At 45.3% G+C, this 21,582-nt stretch overlaps 1 protein-coding gene across 1 annotated transcript in view; it reads right to left on the reverse strand.

Moving 5' to 3' along the window:
• LOC132388617 (oocyte zinc finger protein XlCOF6-like) overlaps positions 1 to 21,582 on the reverse strand; it is a 288,409-nt gene that overhangs the window by 187,132 nt on the left and 79,695 nt on the right. Inside the window, exon 6 of the mRNA XM_059960991.1 lies at positions 12,696 to 12,705. Within this exon, the coding sequence (XP_059816974.1) occupies positions 12,696 to 12,705 (10 nt within the window). The remainder of the gene's footprint in view (positions 1 to 12,695; positions 12,706 to 21,582) is intronic.

Here is a 21,582-nt window from a genome sequence, read left to right on the forward strand (position 1 = left end):
GTAGTTCGTCCAGACGATGAATGGATATCCCGTTCCCTCCAGCCAGTGTCTCCATTCCTCCAAAACGAGTTTGGCGGACGGTGACTCCCGGTTCCCTACGTCGTGGTTCCGTTCGGCGGGGTTTAGGCGGCGAGAGGAGGAGGCGCTGGGATGGAGCTCTTGGTCTGGGCTGGAGCGTTGGAAGAGGACCGCTCCAACCCCAGAGTCGGAGGCGTCGACTTCCACAATGAATTGACCAGACGGGTCAGGTTGGGCCAGGATGGGAGAGGAAGTGAAACGCATCTTTAGCTCCGAGAAGGCCGAGTCCGCTTCGGGGGGTCCAGTTTAAGGGGGTGGGAGGAGAGGTGAGTCGAGTAAGGGGCGCGGCCACCCGGCTGTAATCCCTGAAGAAGCGACGGTAGAAATTTGCGAACCTGAGAAATCGCTGGGGTTTGTCGTGGAGTTTGGCCACTCCGGATCTTTTCGGGATTCGTCCTCACTTGCCCGCTCTCAATGCGGGTCTAAGAAACTGACAGGAGGGACTAAAAACTCGCACTTCTCAGCATTCACGGATAGTTTGTTCTCCAAGAGCCTCTGCAGAACCTGACGGACATGGTGGTGTGTTCCTGAAGACTGCGGGAGGAGATTAAGTTGTCGTCCAAATAAAAGAAAACGAAACGGTAATAATTTCCGTAAAGACATATTTATCAGTGCTTGGAAGACACCGGGGGCATTGATGGGGCCGAATAGCATGATCAGCTATTCGAAATGACCAAGAGGGGTGCTGCAAGCTGTTTTCCCACTCACCTCCCTCCCTTATCCTGACCAGGTGATAGACACTCCGCAGGTCCAACTTAGAGAAAGTTGTGGCTACGTGAAGGGGCTCGAAGGCAGAGTTGATGAGGGGCAGTGGAGACTTATTCGTTATGGTGATGTTGTTCAGGCCACGGTATCCAATGCAGAGGCGCAGAGAGCCGTGTTTCTTCCCCACAAAGAATAATCATGCACCTACAGGGGAAGATGAGGGTCGGATAATGCCCGCCGCGAGAGTGTCGTTTAGGTAAGCCTCCATTGCTTCCCTCTATGGCCCGGCAGGTTATACAGCCGGCTAGTGGATAGAGGGGCCCCAGGGAGAAGGTCCCACACTGTAAATTGTCCAGAATGTCCCATTATCAACATGACTTAGTATGTTTCATCATACTACTTCGCGCTTTTGTAACAGGAGCCAACGGATGTGATCACAGAGAGGGAGAGAGACTGTGAAGATCGTGAAGACCGGTTTAGGAAAGCGTGATCGGGGATACGGTGTGGGAAGGAGTGTGGTCCAGCCGGCTGGGTGGGAGAGGTCAGCGGGATGACCCGGGTTGCTTGTTTTTGAAGGACTTTGGAATGGAAGCGCTTTAATCCCAGAATTCCCTGCAGGATTGAAAGTCCTCTCATCGTTCAGTGCTTCTGTGGATAAACTTCTCTGACACACACTTCCCTACCTTATCCCATTCTTTCTGTCTGTCTGTCTGTCTGTCTGTCTCTCTCTCTCTCTCTCTCTCTCTCTCTCTCTCTCTCTCTCTCTCTCTCTCTCTTTCTCTCTCTCAACTCCCAGTGTGTCTATTTCCCTCCCAAGTATTTTAAAATCACGTCTCTCTGTATCCACCAGTCTCCCCAACCCCTACCGCCGGCCTCTAGTATCGAACTCTGCCTCTCTCTCCACGATTAACTCCCCAATCCCGGTCTCTCCCTCTCGCCTCTTCCTGCCATGAATTTCTCTCCCTACCCGCCGTCACTCCTACGCCGTCCCAACTCCTGTCTTAGGCTCTCTCCTTCCGAGTTGTCTTATAGTCTCCTTCCTCAAACTGACCTCTCCCCATCCCAAATATCTATTCTCATCCCAGATCTCGCTACCTCCCCGGTTTCCCTCCCTCTGGTCTTTCTCTGAGCCCTCTCTCTCTCTACACCAGTTTTTCTCCCAAGTCTCTCCTCCCAGTCGCTCTCTCCGAAGTCTCTCCTCTATCTCTGTACCCTAGCTCTATCCCCGCCCAACCCGATCTCCCTCAGTTTCTCTCTCCCTCTGCCATTTCTCCTCTCCTAGAATCTCGGCTGCGTCTCCTTCTCCCTCCCGTACTTCTCTTCTCAGACTCTCGCCGCCGTATCTCTACATTCCCTAGTCTCTTTCGCCTCCCACCCGTTTCTCACAAACTCTGTACCCAGACTCTCCCCAAACCCGGCCTCGCTTTCCCAGCCTCTCTCTCTAAATACCCCAACCTCTCACCCTCCCTGCGGACGTTCCCTTCCCCATTTTCTTTCTCATACAGTCACTTTCTCGCCCCCCTTATCTCTGCACATTTTCTTTGTCACGTCTCCCTCTCCCTCCGCGTTTCTCACTCCTTTCCTCCCGCTTTCTGCCGACACCAAACTCCCTCCCGACTCCGATCTCTCTCTCCATCTAAAACCTGTCCCCATCCCCCGATCTCCACACCGGATCCCTCGACTTCCCCGGCCTCCCTCCCCACGGTCTTTCTCTACCCTCCTCCATCTCTCGCTACCTCACCAATCACTGTTCCCGTCTCTTTCTCCCCAGTTTCTCTCTCGACTCTGTGTCCAGCGACGACTCCTTTCCATTTCTCCTTTCCTTATTTCTCCATTGAATGTTCATGGAGTGTCCAGGGTTCTCGCACGGTGCAGACAGGTAGATAGCCTATGAATCTACCTGCATTTTAGTTCAAATAATAAAAGTTACTTGTTGATAAACCCAGCTTCTCTGTACCTCACTGATCATTATTACAATGGGTTATTTTTGTAAGAGTGGCGTCCATCATTAAAGTTGCCCACCAACAGGACGCACCCTGTACACAGCGTTGCCATCGGGAAGGAGATACAGAAGCCTGAAAACTTAGGCTCAGCGATTCAGGAATAGCTTCTTCCCCGCTGCCACCTACAACTCGTTTTTTCCCTCTGTATTTAATCATCGTGCATGTCATTGTACTGCTCCCGTAAAGTTCACAAATTTCACGACAAATGCCCATGATATTAAATCTGGTTCTGCTAATATTCTATGTTCTATGCTCTATCTAGTGTATCGTATCTTACTACTTAAGTCCAGTCGATTCGTTATTTAAAGCTACGACGCATTCCTTTACCAGACTACTCTCAATGCGTCTGATAATATTGCAGGAGAATTTAACATCAAGAGGGCATATATGTCAGTACCGGCAGCTGGATGATATGGATAGTTTTGCTTGGAAGGGACACATCAAGTATTACGTAATGAGGAATTGTCCACCGTGTTCAGACTCCGCTGGTCATGGGGCATGGAGGGAAGTGTCTGGACAAACAGGAACATTAGCGATAGTCAGTATGGATCAGGCCGTCGTAGGTCATCTCTAAGCATTCTTACAGAGCTTTACGAGGATGTTACCAGGAATGGTGTTGCAGGCAAGGCAGTGGATGCCGTCTACAGGGGCTTCAGCAAGGAGTTTGTAAGGTTCCGTAGGGGAGGATGGTCGGGACGGTTCAGTCGCTTGTCTTTCACGATGAGGTAGAAAACTGGATTCGTCATTGGCTATGTTGCGGAAGCTAGGGTGTGGTAGTGGATGGTTGTCTCTTTGACTGGGGACCTGTGATGAGAGGGATCGTCGCTGTGTCCGTAGCAGTTTCTAATTTATATCAACTGTCCGGATCAGCAAGTTTGCGGATCTTGATAGAGGTATTTAAAATTATGAGGGGGATAGATGGAGTTGACGTGGATAGGCTTTTTCCATTGAGAGTAGGGGAGATTCAAACAAGAGTTTAGATTTAGGGGGCAAAAGTTTAGGGGTAACATGAGGGGGAATTTCTTTCCTCAGACAGTGTTAGCTGTGTCGAGCGAGCTTCCAGTAGAAGTGGTAGAGGCAGGTTTGGTGTTGTCATTTAAAGTAAAATTGGACAGGTATATGGACAGGAAAGGAATAGAGGGTTATGGGCTGAGTGCGGGCGAGTGGGATTAAGTGGGAGTAGGCATTCGGCTCGGACTATAAGCGCCGAGATGGGCTGTTCCGGTGCTGTAATTGTTATATGGTTATATGAATTGTGTAAGGTAAGGGAAACAAGTAGGGAAGTTATGGAAACTATGATGATTAAAGAAGAGGAATTACTGGAGCTCTTAAGGAATATAAAACTGGATATGTCTCCGGGTCCTGACAGACTATTCCATAGATTCTTGAGGGAAGTTAGTGTAGAAATAGCAGAGGCACTGACAGAAATATTTCAAATGTCATTAGAAACGCGGATGGGGCCGAAGGATTAGCGTATTGCTAGTGTGGTTCTATTGTTTAAAAAGGGTTATAAGAGTAAACCTAGCAATTATCAGCCTGTAAGTTTGTCGTCAGTGGTGAGTAAATTATTGGAAATTACTTTTAGAGAACTTATATATAATTTTCTGAATAGACAGTGTCTGATTTTGAACAGTCAACATGGATTTGTGAGTGGAAGGTCATGTTTGACAAATCTTATTGAATTTTAAAAGAGCTTAATAGGAAAGTTGGCGAGGGTAGGGGAATGCAGGGGATGTTGTCTATATGGACTTCAGTAAGGCCTTTGACAAGTTACCATACGGAATGTTAGTTAGGAAGTTTCAATCGTTAGGTATGAATTTTGAAGTAGTAAAATGGTTTCAACAGTGGCTGGATGGGAGATGCCAGAGAGTAGTGGTGGATAACCGTTTGTCAGGTTGGAGGCCAGTGAATAGTTGTGTGCCTCAGGGATCTGTACTGGGTCCAATGTTGTTTCTTCATATACATTAATGATCTGGATGATAGGGTGGTAAATTGGATTAGTAAGTATGCAGATGATACTAAGGTAAGTGGCGTTGTTTATAATGACGTCGGTTTTCAAAGTCTGCAGAGAGATTTAGGGCAGGTAGAAGACTGGTCTGAAGGATGGCAGATGGAGTTTAATGCTGATAAGTGTGAGGTGCTATATTTTTGTAGGAATAATCAAATTAGGACATACATGGTAAATGGAGGCATTGAGGAATGCAGTAGAACAGATTGATTTAGGAATAATGTGCATAGCTCCCTGAAGGTGGAATATCAGGTGGATAGGGTGGAGAAGAAAGCTTTTGGTATGCTGGCCTTTATAAATCAGAACATTTAGTATAGGTGTTGGGATGCAATGTTAAAATTGTATAAGGCATTGGTAAGGCCAAATTTAGAGTATTGTGCACAGTTCTGGTCACCGATTTATAGGAAAGATGTCAACAAAATAGAGAGAGTACAGAGGAGATTTACTGGAATCTTAGCTGATTTTCAGAACCTAAGTTACAGAGAAAGGTTGAACAAATAATGTCTTAATTCTTTAGAGCGTAAAAGGTTGAATGGTGACTTGATAGAGGTATTTAAAATTATGAGGGGGATAGATAGAGTTGACGTGGATAGGCTTTTTTCAATTGAGAGTAGGGAGATTCAAATAAGAGCTCATGAGTTGAAAGTTGAGGGCAAAAGTTTAGGGGTGACACGAGGGGGTCCTTCTTTACTCACATAGTTGTAGCTTTGTGGAACGAGCTTCCAGTAGAAGTGGTAGAGGCAGGTTCGATATTGTAATTTAAAGTAAAATTGATAGGTATATGGACAGGAGTGGATTGGAGGGTATTGTGCTGAGTGCAGTTCGGTGAGACTCGGTGCGAGTAAGAGTTCGGCACTGACTAGAAGGGCTGTGATGGCCTGTTTCAGTGCTGTAATATTTATATGGTTATACGATAAAACCACGATTCAGAGGTAAATTGGTATTAGGATAAAATGGTGTGCACTTGAACTGGGAATTTGGAATCTTCATTTTGGAAGGCTGGTTCTTTTAATGAGCACCAAAGGCTTCTGCTCAACACTTTGGAATGCTGGTTTTAAGTTGTCGGGTTCCATTGGAAAAGATTGTTTTGAATTCATTGTAGCATCTGCCCTGTAATATGGACATCACAGGTCAATTTATAAGAACATAAGAGATAGGAGCAGGAGTAGGCCAATCGGCCCCTCAAGCCTGCTCCGCCATTCAACATGACCATGGCTGATCCAATCTTAACTTTAGACTTGTCTAAAGTTGTCTAAAGTTTAGTCAACGTGGCGGTGCAGTCAATAGCTCAGCGATTTGCTTACGTCGTCAGCCCTATTTCCATAAATTATCCAGCTGCTGCTCGGTTGTCAGATTAAATCGGTTATAACTACAGAGTCCAAATATAGTTGTAAAGTCTACCGAAATTTCGACCCTCCTTACGGAATACTGCTGACCGCTGTCTTCCAGCCAGAATTCACTCTATCTACTACATCAACTCTCTTCTGTGAGTAAGCCAATTCTGAATTAGCACAGCCTGGTTTCCCTCGATCCCATGCCTCCAGACTTTCTGAATGAGTCTACTATTGAGAACGGATCAAACGACTGAGCAAGATTAATATATCCACATCGACTGTTCTGATTCATCTGTTTGTTTTTCACTGTTACAAATAATTCAATCTGGTTCATAAAGGACAACATGCCCCTCAAAAAGCCATGTTGACTCTCCGTAGCTGGACTACGTGTTTTCCAAATGCCCAAAAATTCCCTCCACAATAATCTTCTCCAATAGTTTACCCACTACTGACATAATATTCACTGGTCTCTAATTCGAAAGAGTGTACCTATTATCTTTCGTCAACAGTAGAATAACATTTGCCGTCACCCAGTCTTCCAGTTCTACTTCTATGGCCAGCGAAGACACAAATATCTTGTCCAAAAGTGTCGCAATATCTTTACTCGCCTTCCAACATTACCTGGACTATATCACTTCCGGTATCGGGGAATCATCTATCATAATGTTTTCCAAGTTTCCATCTTGTCCACTTTCGGAGCGTCGGCATGCTTGGCATATCTGCCTTTTTACGCTGTGTTCACCTTCATGAATGTATTCAGTAAGGAGCTTCATCGCCTCTTTGGACACCAGACACAGGTTTCCCTCTGACCTGCCCACACTCTCTCCAGTCGCCTCCTGTTCTTCACAGTGCAACTCGCCAAGAGTTCTCAAGTCACTTTCTACCTCTTCAAAGCCCATTGTTATATTCATTCCTGTCTGCATTGCGACTCGCCATAAACCTACCCGATTTTTTCTTCCTAAACCTTGGGTATCTTTCTTTCTTCCTCTTGGCGAGCTGTTCCAACTTTCTTGTCAACCAGAGTTACTTTACGCTTTCATCCTTTCCATGCATCAATGAGACAAGCTGTTACTGAAACGCATGTCAGTGCTCCCTAAACAATCTCTGTTGCGCATTTCCCTGAGAACATCATATCCCAATCTACGTTCCCAAGTTCTTGCCAAGTAGCACCATACATCGCAGACCCCAAATTCCATGCCCCCTGGTCTTACCCCTGTTCAAGGTAAATGTAGGGGAGTTCTACCCTATCGTTCTGAAATGCTGATCCGCGGAGAGATCTGTCACCTAAACTGTTTCCTTTTCTAATATTAGATCCAGTGTGGACGGTTCTCTAGCCCGCCTTTCTTCTTATAGTGACATGAATCTTTCCTGGATACTACTGAGAAATTATACCATAACTGAACATTTTACCCTGGGGAGGTGCCAAAGAATATTGTGTAAGTTTCACTTTCCCGTGTCAATATCATGGCGCATGTCAAAGATCAGCATCCCGATCGGTTCCTCGCCGTTCCCGTTGCGTTCTTTTTTTTTATCTGGTGAGCCGCTGGATAGAATACTCTAAATGGGGTGTTCGCGCCCTTCATGTTTCTGTGTTCGTCTCACAGTCTATTAACAAACGAACGCTCCACGTTGTCCTCCCTTTCTGCAGCTGCGATACTGTCCCTGATTTCCCATCGCACTCGCTTTACACTCTGTTACCCGACCCTGTCCATTTTCAAATATCTAAAACACGGAAATTCCTGAAGAGATTCCTGCCCTTGTGATAGTCGCGTGTCTCTGATAGTTCGTAACATACGTCAATCAGTGTAACAATCACGCCAGCAGCAATGAGCGTTTGTATTGCAACCTACCTGAACTGTATGAAGTCAGCTATCTTCCGCCAGTTCGGCAATTTCCGGATGACCAGGCATATGATTTTTTGAATTTATGACACATTTGCCAATCCTGTTCATTATAAAACGGCTTTATTTGAAAACTCCGTTGAACTGCCGTTAGACACGGGCGCTATCTACACAGATGACCATTTAATGTGAACACATACTTCATTCCATTCCTCAGCTCTTCTCTGAATTTCCTCTGTGTCAGTGTGTAGATACATGTATTGGTGCACATGCTGAGAAATTGCAATATTAACCCAAATTGCTGTAGGATGTACACCGGGGAACTCAAATATTTGTCCTCGTAAAAATAGTTTTGTGCTTGCCATTTCACTGAATGGGCTACATAGGGGATCCAAAACAATATGAAATTAGCTGATATAGAAAACAACAAAATCATCGATTTTCTGCGTTTTTCCACCTCGGCATTCTTCTGATTAACGCTGCTGTGCCGAAGCTTTCTGCGGACTTTATTTGCCACAAAGATATACCTTACGGTTACCCCGTTAAACACCAGGATTAAGCCTATTGGTAGCAATGGGGTTAGAATACCGAGCAGTAATTGGTATCCTCTCCACACGGGTGAAGTAGCGTATTCATATGTGGTGGTGCACCGCCACGGCGTGTTGTCAATGATGACGTAAGGTTCAATGACAAAGTATAACGGGGCACATCTCCCGCAGCTCACTATAACCACGGTCACGATAACCACTGTTGCTGTTCTCTCGGTGCAGTATCGGTCCCGCAGCTTTCGGGAACATATTGTGATGAAGCGATCGAAGGTAAAACTGACCGCGAACCAAACAGAGCAGTCCCGCGTCGCAACCACAAATACAAGTGTCAGAGCGCATACAGGAGTGATGAGCAGGGATCTGGAATAAATGTAGATATTGTTGGTCTGTTCCACTAAAGCAACAACGATAACCACCATCAGATCCGCTGTTGCCATTGCAACCAGGTAATGGGTGATGCATTTGGAGAGTCCGCATTTTCCCCGAGATAGGATCACAATCGCCGTTAAATTAACTGCAAGAAATTTGTAATCAAAATAGAAATACGGTCAGCTCCCTGAATGACCCCTTTCTACCGATGCTGTGCAGTGTATCGTCTGTTTGGAAGTGGAAAGCGGGAATCCAGTGTGTGCGGTCTCGGTCGCTGCCTTCCGGCTGGAGGACAATGACGGATGTGAGTGTCAGTGGATTGGCGACCTTCCCACAGTTTAGAGCGAGGCATCCGAGTTCCACGACTCACGGACCGGTGAGCAGTCGATCGCCCCTGAAAACAACACCAATTCCATTATTAGAGGTGAAAAATCTGAAGGGGTTGTTTGTAGCGGTGACAGAGTGGCATCATGGAGACATAAAGCACGAGTTCTCATTTACTGACTCACGGAAGAACAGTCCTACATGTTGGAAATATACTGAGCCGTCATTTAAATAAGCTGCCGCGTTGTTATAAGGTCGAAGAGTCTGCACTGATAGAGACTCGTACCTTGAAAAGCAGAGACCAGCATCACGTCAGAAAGCCTAGGGAGGTTAAATTATGAAACTGTGGCAATGTCGGCACCAACTTAATTGACAAAGGAAGAAAACACTGCGATCGAAGTAAGGAAAATGGAAATAAAACCATTAGCTGCCTGAATACTCCATTCCGGAAACACGTTTCAGCCGACGGTAGAATCTGCGCTCAGTAACAGTGCGGATACCGCGGCAGAGTAACGACGGCACCATACATAAAGTAACCAGCTCCAGCATCTTACCGGGGACACCAACCGCTACAAGTTTGGGATAGAAAATAGCCGCGATGTAGTAAATCGTCGAATATCCCATATTCCGTCAGAAGCAGCGTTCAGTTGTGCGGGACGTTTCAGCTGCTCAGATGGACCGGTGATCGGTTTAGCAGACTTTTATTGAGGAGACAGCAATTACACTGAGGCAATTAGAGTGGCGATCACGTCAGGGACATTAGTGAGAACCAACTGCACAAACACTTATGTTAAACTATTTTTTACTCATTGTTCCCGTGTCTTGAATTTGACTCCTCAAGGGACATTGCAATCTATTTGCTTTAAAAAAAATAATGCGAATTTTCTATGTTATTTTCAATGATGCCCAGCTTCATCTATTTAAATTAGATATATTTATATCTCTGTTGCTTTTAACGTTGGCATTCATCTTGAAGTCGATTTATTTGGTACCATTTGACGGAACACATTGGCTTCTGAAATTGAGGGAAGGAGTTTGTTCTGGCAGGTGAAATGGAGAACTTCTTTATTAAAGGGGAAAATTCGTTTATTCTTTTCTTTCGTTCGCTCCAGCCGTTCAGGGCGGTATGAGTGATGGAAATCACAGTGATATCTGGCACGTGTTACAATAAAATGCACTGCACATATTCCTCCAAACAGTTTAAAAGATCCACAGCGATATTCCAGAGACCTTTGAGCAAAAACGGAATGTGTCTCCTGGAAATTAGCGAGGGCTGTGGACAGTTTGAAGAGCAATGTTTTCCAGCGCACACATGGGCCGTTTGGCAGGAATCTGACCTCTGCCAGTGAAGGACTTGACCACCCCATACCCGTGACCTGCGATGCAGTCTATTTCACTTCAATGATATTCTCAAACCTGCGACAATTATACCATTATTTCTTTATCCATTCTCTCTTTGAACAAAGGAACAAGTAAAATTTGTGAGCGATCCGCAGGTTCACAGGTTGTTCTATTACTTGCCACGAAGTTGTATATTTCCCCCCTGATTTACTGTCAGGTCTATTGCCTTTCGAGCGTCACTATGAGTAGGTGCAGAACAGCGGAAGAGTTCAAGCTCACCTTTTGATCACACTTCCTCCTGCACCTGCAGTGCACCGCTCTGTGCCTATTGTGGTTCTCGGAGCGATGAGATACCCTCTCCTTATTGGAGACAGTCTCACCACTCGGTTTTAATTGTGGAACTCGTATTAATGTGCGGCCCTCGGCTTATTGGAAAACGTCTCATTACTCTGTTTCCTTTGAGGAATTTTTACTAGCATGCGGCCCTCCGTTGACTTGAGAAAGTATCTGTTAGGAGCGGACATGAAATGGACCCAAATGCAGGACGCAGGCACTGAATTGCTAGGGGTAGGACAGGATGGGGATGCCATGGCATGCAAAGGGTAATACAGGCGGGGCTGGATCCCGGAGGTCAGGCGAGACGGCAGGATCCCAGGGTTCAGGCGAGGTGGGAGGATCCCAGATTTCAGGCGGGGCAGGATGAGTACTCAAGTCGGGCATATGGATCACGGGCAGGGGCGCCTCCCAGGCGGAAACACGTAGACCTGGGCAAGGTGCGGACAGCTGGGCAGGTGCGGGGCACAAGCCATCAGAGCTGAAGCGTAGGAAGGGACAGAACCACCCGTAGGGTAACGGCAACTGTCTGGCTGACCCGACGGGGTCAAAGGACAGGAAGGGAGAGATCCACGCGAGGGGTAACGGCGACGGACTGGCTTATCCGACGGAAGCGAGGGATCAGAAGAGAGCTGGGCTCAGGTTGAGCCGCAGGACTACCGTGATACGCCGGGTACATTGGGAAAGGCAACCGACAGCGTGACAACGCAGGCAAGGCGAATAAGGCGGAACAGCGGGACCAGCGTCGGAGAGAAGCAGGGGAACACGACCAGCCGGACAGAACAGATGATGAACAGGCCGGCAACCAGGAAAGAACAGGATTCCGATCAGGCCGGCAACCAGCGCAGAGCAGGATACAGAGCAGGCCGGCAACCAAAGCTGAGCAGGGTATGGAGCAGGGCGGCAACCAGGTCAGAAACGGATCCGGAGCTGGCGAAACAGGTCCAGAGCAGGATTCAGATCCGGCGGACCAGGAACAGAGTCGGGTTCAGAGCAGGCAGACCAGTGACAGAGCAAGTGCGACAACATACCGAGATTAGGAGGGAGGATGTACTGGAACTTCGGAAAAAAAAACATTAGGATAGGTAAGTCCTCTTGTGTGGTCGGGAGAATCCCTGGGTGACTGTGGGAAGCGGTAAGCCCTACTTATTTGAGAACATTCTTAGAAACAGAATTTAGGAGAATTTGGAGAAGTATTACCTGATTTGCAAGAATCGATATGGCTTTGTGAGGGGAAGATGATGTTTCTCGAGCCTGCTTCAACTCTGTGAGGATGTGATGGTCATCCTTCAGTTAATCAGGTAAGACATTTCAGAACGTTAGAAAATTTGGTATCCTGGAAATGGTGGCTGGTGGATTCAGGAGCGACGCCCAAGAAGCTAGAGGATAGTTGTGGATGGAACGTTTCCTCTCTGGATACCGGTGCCCGTGGTGTCCTGCAGAAATTTGTTCCGAGAACGCCGAATTTTTGTGCTTCAAAAATTATGTAAATAAGGAAGTGGAATGGTGGTTTATTGTACTTGCAATGATGTGCAAGTTGGTGGAATTATGGATAGCATAGAAGGTTGTCACAGATTACAACAGGACAGCTACAGGACGCAGAGCAGCGCTGAGAAGTTATAGATGGAGTTCAACCCGGAAAGGTACGGAATGATTCACTTTGGAAGGATGAATTTGAAGGCAGAGGTGATTCTGTTAGGGTCCGGTGCGGTCCCTTCACCCTACCGTCCTTTCCCTGCCTGAATGGGGCAAACCTATCCAGAACCCCTGCCTAAAATATCTTCACATTTCCGTTATGCATTTCCCAGGACATATCCGTTCCTGATTGACAAGAGGTTGTGGGGACACAGTGGGACATTGAGATTACTTGGTGACTGCCGTGGGCCTGTGCGATTAGTGTATGTAACCCGTTTATGAAAGGGGGGTGCTGGACCCCTTTAAACCGACGCAACCGATCGGCAGAAGGCGCAATAGCCGCTTATCTACACATCGTCCTTACTCATCCGGAGAAGAAGAATGCTTATGTGAGATTGCTATTATTGGACTATAGTTCAGTATTCAACACCATAATTGCCCCCAGGCTCGACAGGAAGCTCAGAGATCTCGTCCTTGACCCTGCCTCTCAGATCGCCAGCATGTTGTAAGAATGGGTTCCCTCACCTCCACCCCTCTGACTTTCAACACAGGAGCAGCTCAGGGCCATGTACTGAGTCCCCTCCCTTTCTCCCTGTATACCCATGATTGTATCGCCACCCACAGCTCCAATCTGTTAATTAAATTTGCCGACGATAGTACATTGATTGGACTAATCTCAAAAAATAACGAAGTGGCCTACAGGGAAGAAGTTATCTCTCTGACACAGTGACGTCAAGTAAACAACTTCTCCATCAATGTCGCAAAAACAAAGGCGCTGGATGTTGAATACAGGAGGAATAGTGACGGACCAACCCCTATTGACATCAATGGATCTATAGTTGAGAGGGTAAACAGCTTTAGGATCCTTAGCATCCACATCACCGAGGACCTCACGTGGTCTGTACATACCAGCCGTGAACTGAAAAAGGCGCAAAATCTCACATAGAGATTGTATGCTGTTTTGGGCCCCTGGTCTTAGAGAGGATGTGTAAACACCTGAACGAGTTTAACAGAGGTTTATGAAAATGATTCCGGGATTCAATATTTTGTCATATGAAGAGAATTTGACGGGTGATACAATTTGAATATATCGAATGTCCCCGATGGGCTGGATGATGTCCGAATGCGTCCTGTGGTGGGAGATTCTTGGACCAGAGGAAACAGTTTCTGAATAGCGGGGCTTCCATATCCAACGCTGATGAGATTAGCCAGAGTGTGGTGAATCTGTGGAATTCGTGGCCACAGGCAGCTGTAGATCCAAGACTTTGTGCCTATTTAGGACAGAGATTGATAAATTCCTGACTTGTCCGGACATGAAGAGATGCAGGGTGAAAGCCAGCGATTGGGTCAGAGAGGAATATTGGATCAGCCATGATGAAATGGTGGTGCAAACTCGATAACCTATCTCTGTTCCCACGACTTTTAATCATAAGTTTAATATCTATCTCTCAGTTGTATTGTATCGGGCTGATCTGGTTCATAAACTACCAGCTCTATTGCAACTTTCATAACTTTGCTCTGCACGGATCCTGACTAAAGTTCATGTTTATATATTTAGAATATAGTTCGACAATTTAATTAATTCTTTTACCTTTAATGATGAAGGAGCGAGCGACTGTCTATGCAAGGTTTGTCAAATAATGATGATGGATGATGATGATAATAATAATAATAATAATAATAATAATAATAATAATAATAATAATAATAATAATAATAATAATAATAATAATAATAATAATAATAATAATAATAATAATAATAATAATAATAATAATAATAATAGTTATATTTTACTTGTTTCTTAGATCAAGCTGGTATAACTTGAGGTACAGCCATCGCGAAGCACACTCATTTCTCAGTTTGCCAGGAAATCGTGTGCTCAAATCACTGGGATGTCTTCTATGGACGGACATGAGTGGTTCACTTGATCTTCCACAGTAACCATTTCCTCATGTTTCTGGATTGTGTTCTCATTTGAGTTTAGTGGTGTGTATTTTGTACTAGTTTTACACATGCCGGCATGCAGTGCTCAATTCTGTTTTCGTTAGGAAAAACATGTCCTGAGGAGATTTTTATTAATTAACATCTCTCCACTTCTCCCAGTGTCATCGATGAAGTACCGCTTTGTTTTACTGTCTCCCCTGCCCACTGCTCCTCTTACCCTGACTTATCATCATTTAAAAAAAAAACCAATAATTCAAGAGTATCGTGGACAGAAGTGTGTATGGATGCTATTATTAATGAGAAAATGTGTTTTGGCAGCTGGAACGCCTGGAGGTAGATACGACTCCTGGATCAGATGATGTACACCCCAAGGTTCAGAAAGAGGTAGCTGAAGAGTTTGTGAAGGCATTAGAGTCATGAAACATTGCAACACAGGAAAATGCCATTGGGCCAGTCTAGTCTGTGCCAAGCCATTAATCTGCCTAGTTCCAGCAACCTTCATTCCCTCCCATCCATATACCCATCCAAACATCTCTGAAATGTTAAAAATCGACCGTGCCACATTCCCACCGCCTCTGAGAGAAGAAATATTCCCCCTCATTTTTCTCTTAAAGAATGAGTAATGATCTTTCAAGAGTGTCACTTTTTTTGGAAAGCTTTTGGCGAACTAGGAAGTTGCAAATGTCACCCCACACTTTCAGAAGGAAGGGAGGCAGAAGAAAGGAAATTATAGAACAGTTAGTCAGTGGTTGGATTCCATTAAGGATGATTTTTAGGAATATTTAGCGCAAGCTAAAGTAGGGCAAATTCAGCATGGTTTTCTACAGGGTATATATTGTCTGACAACTCTCTTGGAATTCTTTCAGGAAATAACAAGCAGAATAGACACAGGAGAGGCCGTGAATGTTTTTCTTCTGGATTCTCAGATGGTTTATAACGACTTGCCGCACATGAGGCTGCCAAACAAGATCACAACTCATGGTATTACAGGAAAGATACTGGCACGGATCGATGCATGAGACTGGCATGAGATAAAGAGTTAGCACAATGCGTGCCTATTCTGTTTGCTACCGGTAACCAATGACGTTCCTCTGGAGTCGGTAATGAGATTGCGTCTGTGCATTTTAAAATGACTGATCTGGATGACAGAGTTGGTGTCTTGGTGACCGACTTTGTAGTTGCTACGAAGGTAGGTGCCGGATCGGCAGCTTAGAGCAAAATGGGTGTCTGCAGAAGGACTCAGACAGGTTTGAAGAACAGACAATGAAATGGCAGATGAAACATAGTGTAGGGACTGCGGTCTGCAGTCAGGTACTCAGGTTCGCTCAGCACAATGTTGCACGAACATTGTTAGCAAAACACTCTGACACGATACGGGTTTCATTTTGTTACAGACAAAAATGCCAGTTTGGTACTACATGTAAACTACATTTCCACATTGATGGAGAAGTGTGCTGACACCCTTCGCTATCTGTAAAAACTGTGACGAGATCCAAAGGTTTATTCAATATTGACTGTGACTTTAAAAAGAGGGAATGGGTTACACCTATTCAGAGGGAGAGAGCACCGAACAGCTCGTGAGTCTCCATGGTTACGGAAGGGCGTAGCTGTGTAATGGACAGCTGGTGTTCAGCATACTTGGGATGTATACAAGGTCAGCTGGCTTTTCAGACAGACACAGACACGGAAGACACGGACAGAAATACAAACGAAATAGGCACTGGTTGAGCTTTCAGTTCCCACGGAAGGGTTTTACTCGCAGTGTGGTAAAGGGGGGACCGGTGGAAGGCTATCGGTTTGTTTAACCCTTGCCTGGGTTGATAGCTTCACCGCGTGAAGATGCTAACCTTTTGTGTGGTCACAGCTGGTAAAATTAACAGGACTTCGGAGGACAACAGAAAGATCGACGACATCGGCTTACTTGGAAAACAAATCAATTTTCGATCTCTCTTTCTCCTCAATTCTACTCAACTTAATATCACGAACTGAACTGACTTCATTCCTATACCATCGTAAGACTGTATCATTTACCAACTAAGCTTGAAGAAGTTTGGTGTTTTATATTTACACATTTATATATGCATAATCAAGTAAAGTCACGTCAAGTCATTTTTATTGTCATTTCGAGCATAACTGCTGGTTCAGTACATAGTAAAAAAGAGACAACGTTTTTCAGGACCATGGTGTTATGTGACACAGTCCAAAAACTGGACTGAACTACGTAAAAAAAAGCAACAGCATCACAGAGAAACTACACTAGATTACAGACCTACAAGGACTGCATGAAGTGCACAAAACAGTGCATATATTGCAAGAAACAATTAACTGGACAATAGGGCAAGGTGTCAGTGCAGGCTTCGGATAATGAGGAGCCTGATAGCTTGGGGAAAGAAACTGTTACATAGTCTGGTCGTGAGAGCCCGAATATTTCGCTGCCTTTTCCCAGGCGGCAGGAGTGAGAAGAGATTGTATGAGGGGTGCATGGGGTCCTTCATAATGCTGTTTCCTTTGCAGATGCAGCGTGTGGTGTACGTGTCAGAGATGGCGGGAAGAGAGACCCCGATGATCTCAGCTAACCTCACTATCCGCTGAAGTGTCTTGCGATCCGAGATGGTGCAATTTCTGAACCAGGCAGTGATGCAGCTGCTCAGGTTACTCTCAATACAACCCCTGTCGAACGTGATGAGGATGGCGGGGGGAGATTGGGAGATAGACTTCCGTCAGCCTTCGCAGAAAGTAGAGACGCTGCTGGGCTTTCTTTGCTTGGAGTTGGTGCTGAGGCACCAGGTGAAATTTCCGGCAGGTGAATACCACGAACTTTCGGGCTTTTTACGATCTCCACAGAGGAACCGTCGATGTTCAGCGGTGAGTGGTCGCTCTGGGCCCTCCTGAAGTCAGCAACCATCTCTTTAGTTTGTTCACATGAAGAGACAGGTAACTGGTCTCTGCACCAGTCCGTCAGTCGCTCTGCTAGCATGTTTGATTTGTTCTGGTTTTATATTGCTATATCACTTTGATACTAATAAATAGTGTTTTGTTTGTAGCAGATTTCAGACAGACATTGATCGGATGCAGAAGTGGGCTGAGAAGTGGCAGATGGAGTTCAACACAGAGAAGTGTGAGATGGTACACTTTGGAAGGACAACCTACAAGGCAGAGTACAAAGTAAATGTCAGGAAACTTTGTATCGTGGGAGACCAGAGGGATCTGGGGTTACAATTTAAGGTGGGAGGCCAGGTTTAATGGTCGGCACAACATTGTGGGCCAGAAATCCTGAACTGTGCTGTACTATTCAATGTTCTCTGTTCTAAAACCAGACTCCAGTGTGTTCCATTTCTGATGGCTCTTTTAACTCGTTACAGGTTTAATAAAATCGGGGGCTCGTCTGGGATATAGAAAATATTTGTTTGGAGCCATTGTAATTTTGTCGGAGGCTTAATTGTGTGATAAGTGGTTTATCTTGAAGGGGAGTATCTCCTTACATTTCCTTTCGTGGAAAATCAGCAGCAATGGAGATTGAGGTTGGTAGCTTGCGGTGGGGCCATCCCATGAAGTATGAGATGATGTTAAGAGAGATGAGCAGTTGTGAATTACTGATAAGCTAAAACTTAAGATGACCACTAGAATGAGGATGTACATAATACAAGCGTTTATAGCAAAGCATTATGTATCCAAGGGAACGTTTGAAGAGAACATATGGGAAATATTGTTTAAAGTAAACCTGCTAAGGCTGAGGTTCAGCTTCGGTTAGAAAAATTAAAGGGGTAGGATGAGAAAGTGGCTGAGACCCTCTCAGGGTCTGATCAGTCAGCAGACGAGTTCGGTTTAACCCATGAGGTTAAGTTTTTCCTGAATGAGAGCCTCGAAGAGAATAGCTGGGGTAATCAGGATGAACTGGAATTTGAAATTGGGGCTAGTAATGAAAGCGTAGAAGTGGCAGCTTGCCCGATTGCCTGTGTTCAGGTTCTTGAAGCACCTGTGAATTTACAGGGTATTGCGCCTTGTGCTGGAACTCAGTTAAGGCCGGAGGTGTCTGAGTCGGTTGAAAAGGAATACACTCCTTTTGTGTCCGCTGGACTTGGTTCAGTGAATAAGGGGTTAACCTTGTTAGCAGTGGAAATTGAGGATTCTCAGTCAGCTGAGTTAGACAGTGTTCTAAATGTCGGTGATGAGATGAAAACTGGTGGGATGAATGTTATTGAAGTTATTGAGAAGGGTGCTGTCTCTGGACTTTTGAATAAAGTACCTGTGAAGTCTAGATTTCGAAGACATTTGACCTTGCTGACAGAAACAGCTCTCCCAGATGCTGAGACAGTACACGTAGGTTCGTTTAACTATGTTTTCGAATTTAAAGATAAACAACTTGGTGATGTTGTTCAGGTTTGGGAATTGGAGAGACAGGCTTCGGAGACCTCTCAAAACAAAGGGAAGCGTTGTCTTGACAAAGAGAGGCCATCGGCAGGGGTTCTTATGGAAAGATATAGAACGAATGATCTTGGAGATAGAATTAATGACTTGTTTGGAGCAAAGGATTTCTTTGGAATTTCAGCGAATGGACTTCGTTTAGAAAACACGAGTGAGGAGTTAGCTACTGTGCAGGCTAAATTTCAGGCGGAACGTGAAAGCCTTGTTGGGGCTGATCACGTGATGGATAAATATTCTGTAGTGAAGTGGAAATGAGAAAATGTGTGATCAAATGCCATTTTGAAGATAACGGGGTTTTGGTTTTGCAAGAATCTGGTTTTGTAACAATGTATGTGAAAGGTAAAGACAATGACATGGTGGATTGACTGTCCGGATGTTAAGTTTAAGAATGAAATGGAAAATATTTTTATACACTTCTCTAGTCTGCTATATGTTAATCATGTATGAATTGCTTCATATTCTGTAATCATAAGTTTGACAACAATTTTGCTCGCTGATCAAACTTTTTTTTTTCCCAACAGGAGGGAGGTGTGACAGAATGCTAAGCGTTATTCAATATGGATGTGCCTTTTAAAAAGGGAGAGAGTGGGTGAACACTGATTCAGAGAGAGAGAGAGAGAGAGCACCGAACAGCTCGTGAGTCTCCATTCTTAAGGAAGGGCGGGGCCATATAATGGGTAGCTGGCGTTCAGCATGTTTGGGATACATACAAGGTCAGCTGGCTTTTCACACAGACACACGGACGTCACGGACGGAAATAAAGAATAAGTAGACTCTGGATGAGATTTCACTGCCCTCTAAAGGGTGGGTTTTGCTCGCAGTGTGGAAGGGGGTGACCAGTGGAATTCTCTCCGTGTGTCTAACCTTGGACTGGGTTGATAGCTTTACCGCGAGAAGACGGTACCCTTTTGTGCGGTTACAGTCGGTAACGTTAACAGGTCTTCGGAGGACAACGGAAAGTTCGACGGCAACGGCTTACTTGGAAAACAAATCACCTCTCTCTCTCCTCAATTCTACTCAACTAAATATCACGAACTGAACTGACGTCATTCCTATACCATCGTAAGACTGTATAATTTACCACCTAAGCTTGAGGAAGTTTGGGGTTTTATATTTACACACTTATATCTGCAGAAACTCTGCTAACCTGTTGGATTTATCTATTCTTCTATTACTATATTATATATAGAACATAAAACATAGAATAGCACATTACAGCCCCTTCGGCCCACAGTTTTTTTTCCGACCCTCAAACACTGCTTCCCACATAACAACTAACACCCTGCCCCACATTAAGTTCCTCAATATACGTGTCTAGTAGTCTCTCAAACATCACATAAGAACATAAACATAAGAGATAGGAGCAGGAGTAGGCCACTCGGCCCCTCAAGCCAGCTCCGCCTTTCAACAAGTTCATGGCTGATCCAATCTTAACTCTGGTTTTCACCGAATCCCACAAGGCAACACTGCCAACCAACAGGGCACCATGCCTCCCATTTTATTTTATGATTCATCCCGCCCAAACCTGTATGATCACCCGGGGAAAAAAAAAACGATTTGCCAATTGAGGAGAACAAATCTGAAAATTCCTCTCCGACCCATCCAGGCTATCGAAAACTGGTCCAGGAGATCACATGGCTGATCTAAACCTAGCCTCACGTCCACTTACCTGCTCGCTCACCGTATCCCCTAATGCCATTTTTATCCAAGAAAATGTCTTTCTCCGTTTTGAATTTATTGAGTGTGGTAGCTTCCACAGCTCTCTGGGGCAGTAAAATCCACAGCCCCACTGCCCTCTGAGAGAAGAAATTTCTCCTCATCTCAGTGCTGGAACGGCATCCCCTTAATTAAAGATTTTGCCCCCTAATCCTGGTTTCACCCATCATTGGGAACATTCTCTCCGCATCCACCCGATCAAGCCCCTTCACATTCTTATTTGTTCCAATAAGATCGCCTCTCATTCTTCGGAACTCCAATGAGTAGAGTCTCAATCTACTCAACCTCTCATCATACATCAACCCACCCATCTAAGGAATTAACCTAGTGAACCTTCTCTGCACTGCCTCGAGAGCCAGTATGTCCTTTCTTAAGTATGGACACCAGAACTGCACGCAGTACTCCAGGTGTGGTCTCACCAATACCCGGTACAACTGCAGTAAGACCTCCCTGTTCTTATACTCCATCCCCCTAGCAATAAAAGCCAGCATTCCATTGGCCTTCTTGACCACCTGCTGCACTTGCATACTAACCTTTTGTGTCTCTTGCACCAGGAACCCCAGATCCCTTTGCACAGAAGCACTTTCCAGTTTCTCTCCATTTATATAATAACTTGCTCTATTATTTTTCCTGCCAAAGTGCAAGACCTCACACTTGTCAGTAATCACTAGTGTATCTGCCTCCATCACTGACTGAGGCAGTGCATTCCACGCACCAATCACTCTCTCAGTAAACAACCGTCCTCTAATATCCCCCTTGAACTTCCCTCCCCTTACCTTAAAGCCATGTCTTCTTGTACTGACCAGGATCGTGGCAAATCTCCACTGTACGCTTTCCAATGCTTCCACACCCTTCCTATAGTGAGGCGACCAGAACTAGACACAGTACTCTAAGTGTGGCCTATCTAGAGTTTTATACAGCTGCATCATTACATCGCGACTCTGAACTCTATCTCTCGACTTATGAAAGCTAACA

This window comes from Hypanus sabinus, unplaced genomic scaffold, assembly GCF_030144855.1.
Source record: "Hypanus sabinus isolate sHypSab1 unplaced genomic scaffold, sHypSab1.hap1 scaffold_367, whole genome shotgun sequence".
Taxonomy (NCBI): domain Eukaryota; kingdom Metazoa; phylum Chordata; class Chondrichthyes; order Myliobatiformes; family Dasyatidae; genus Hypanus; species Hypanus sabinus.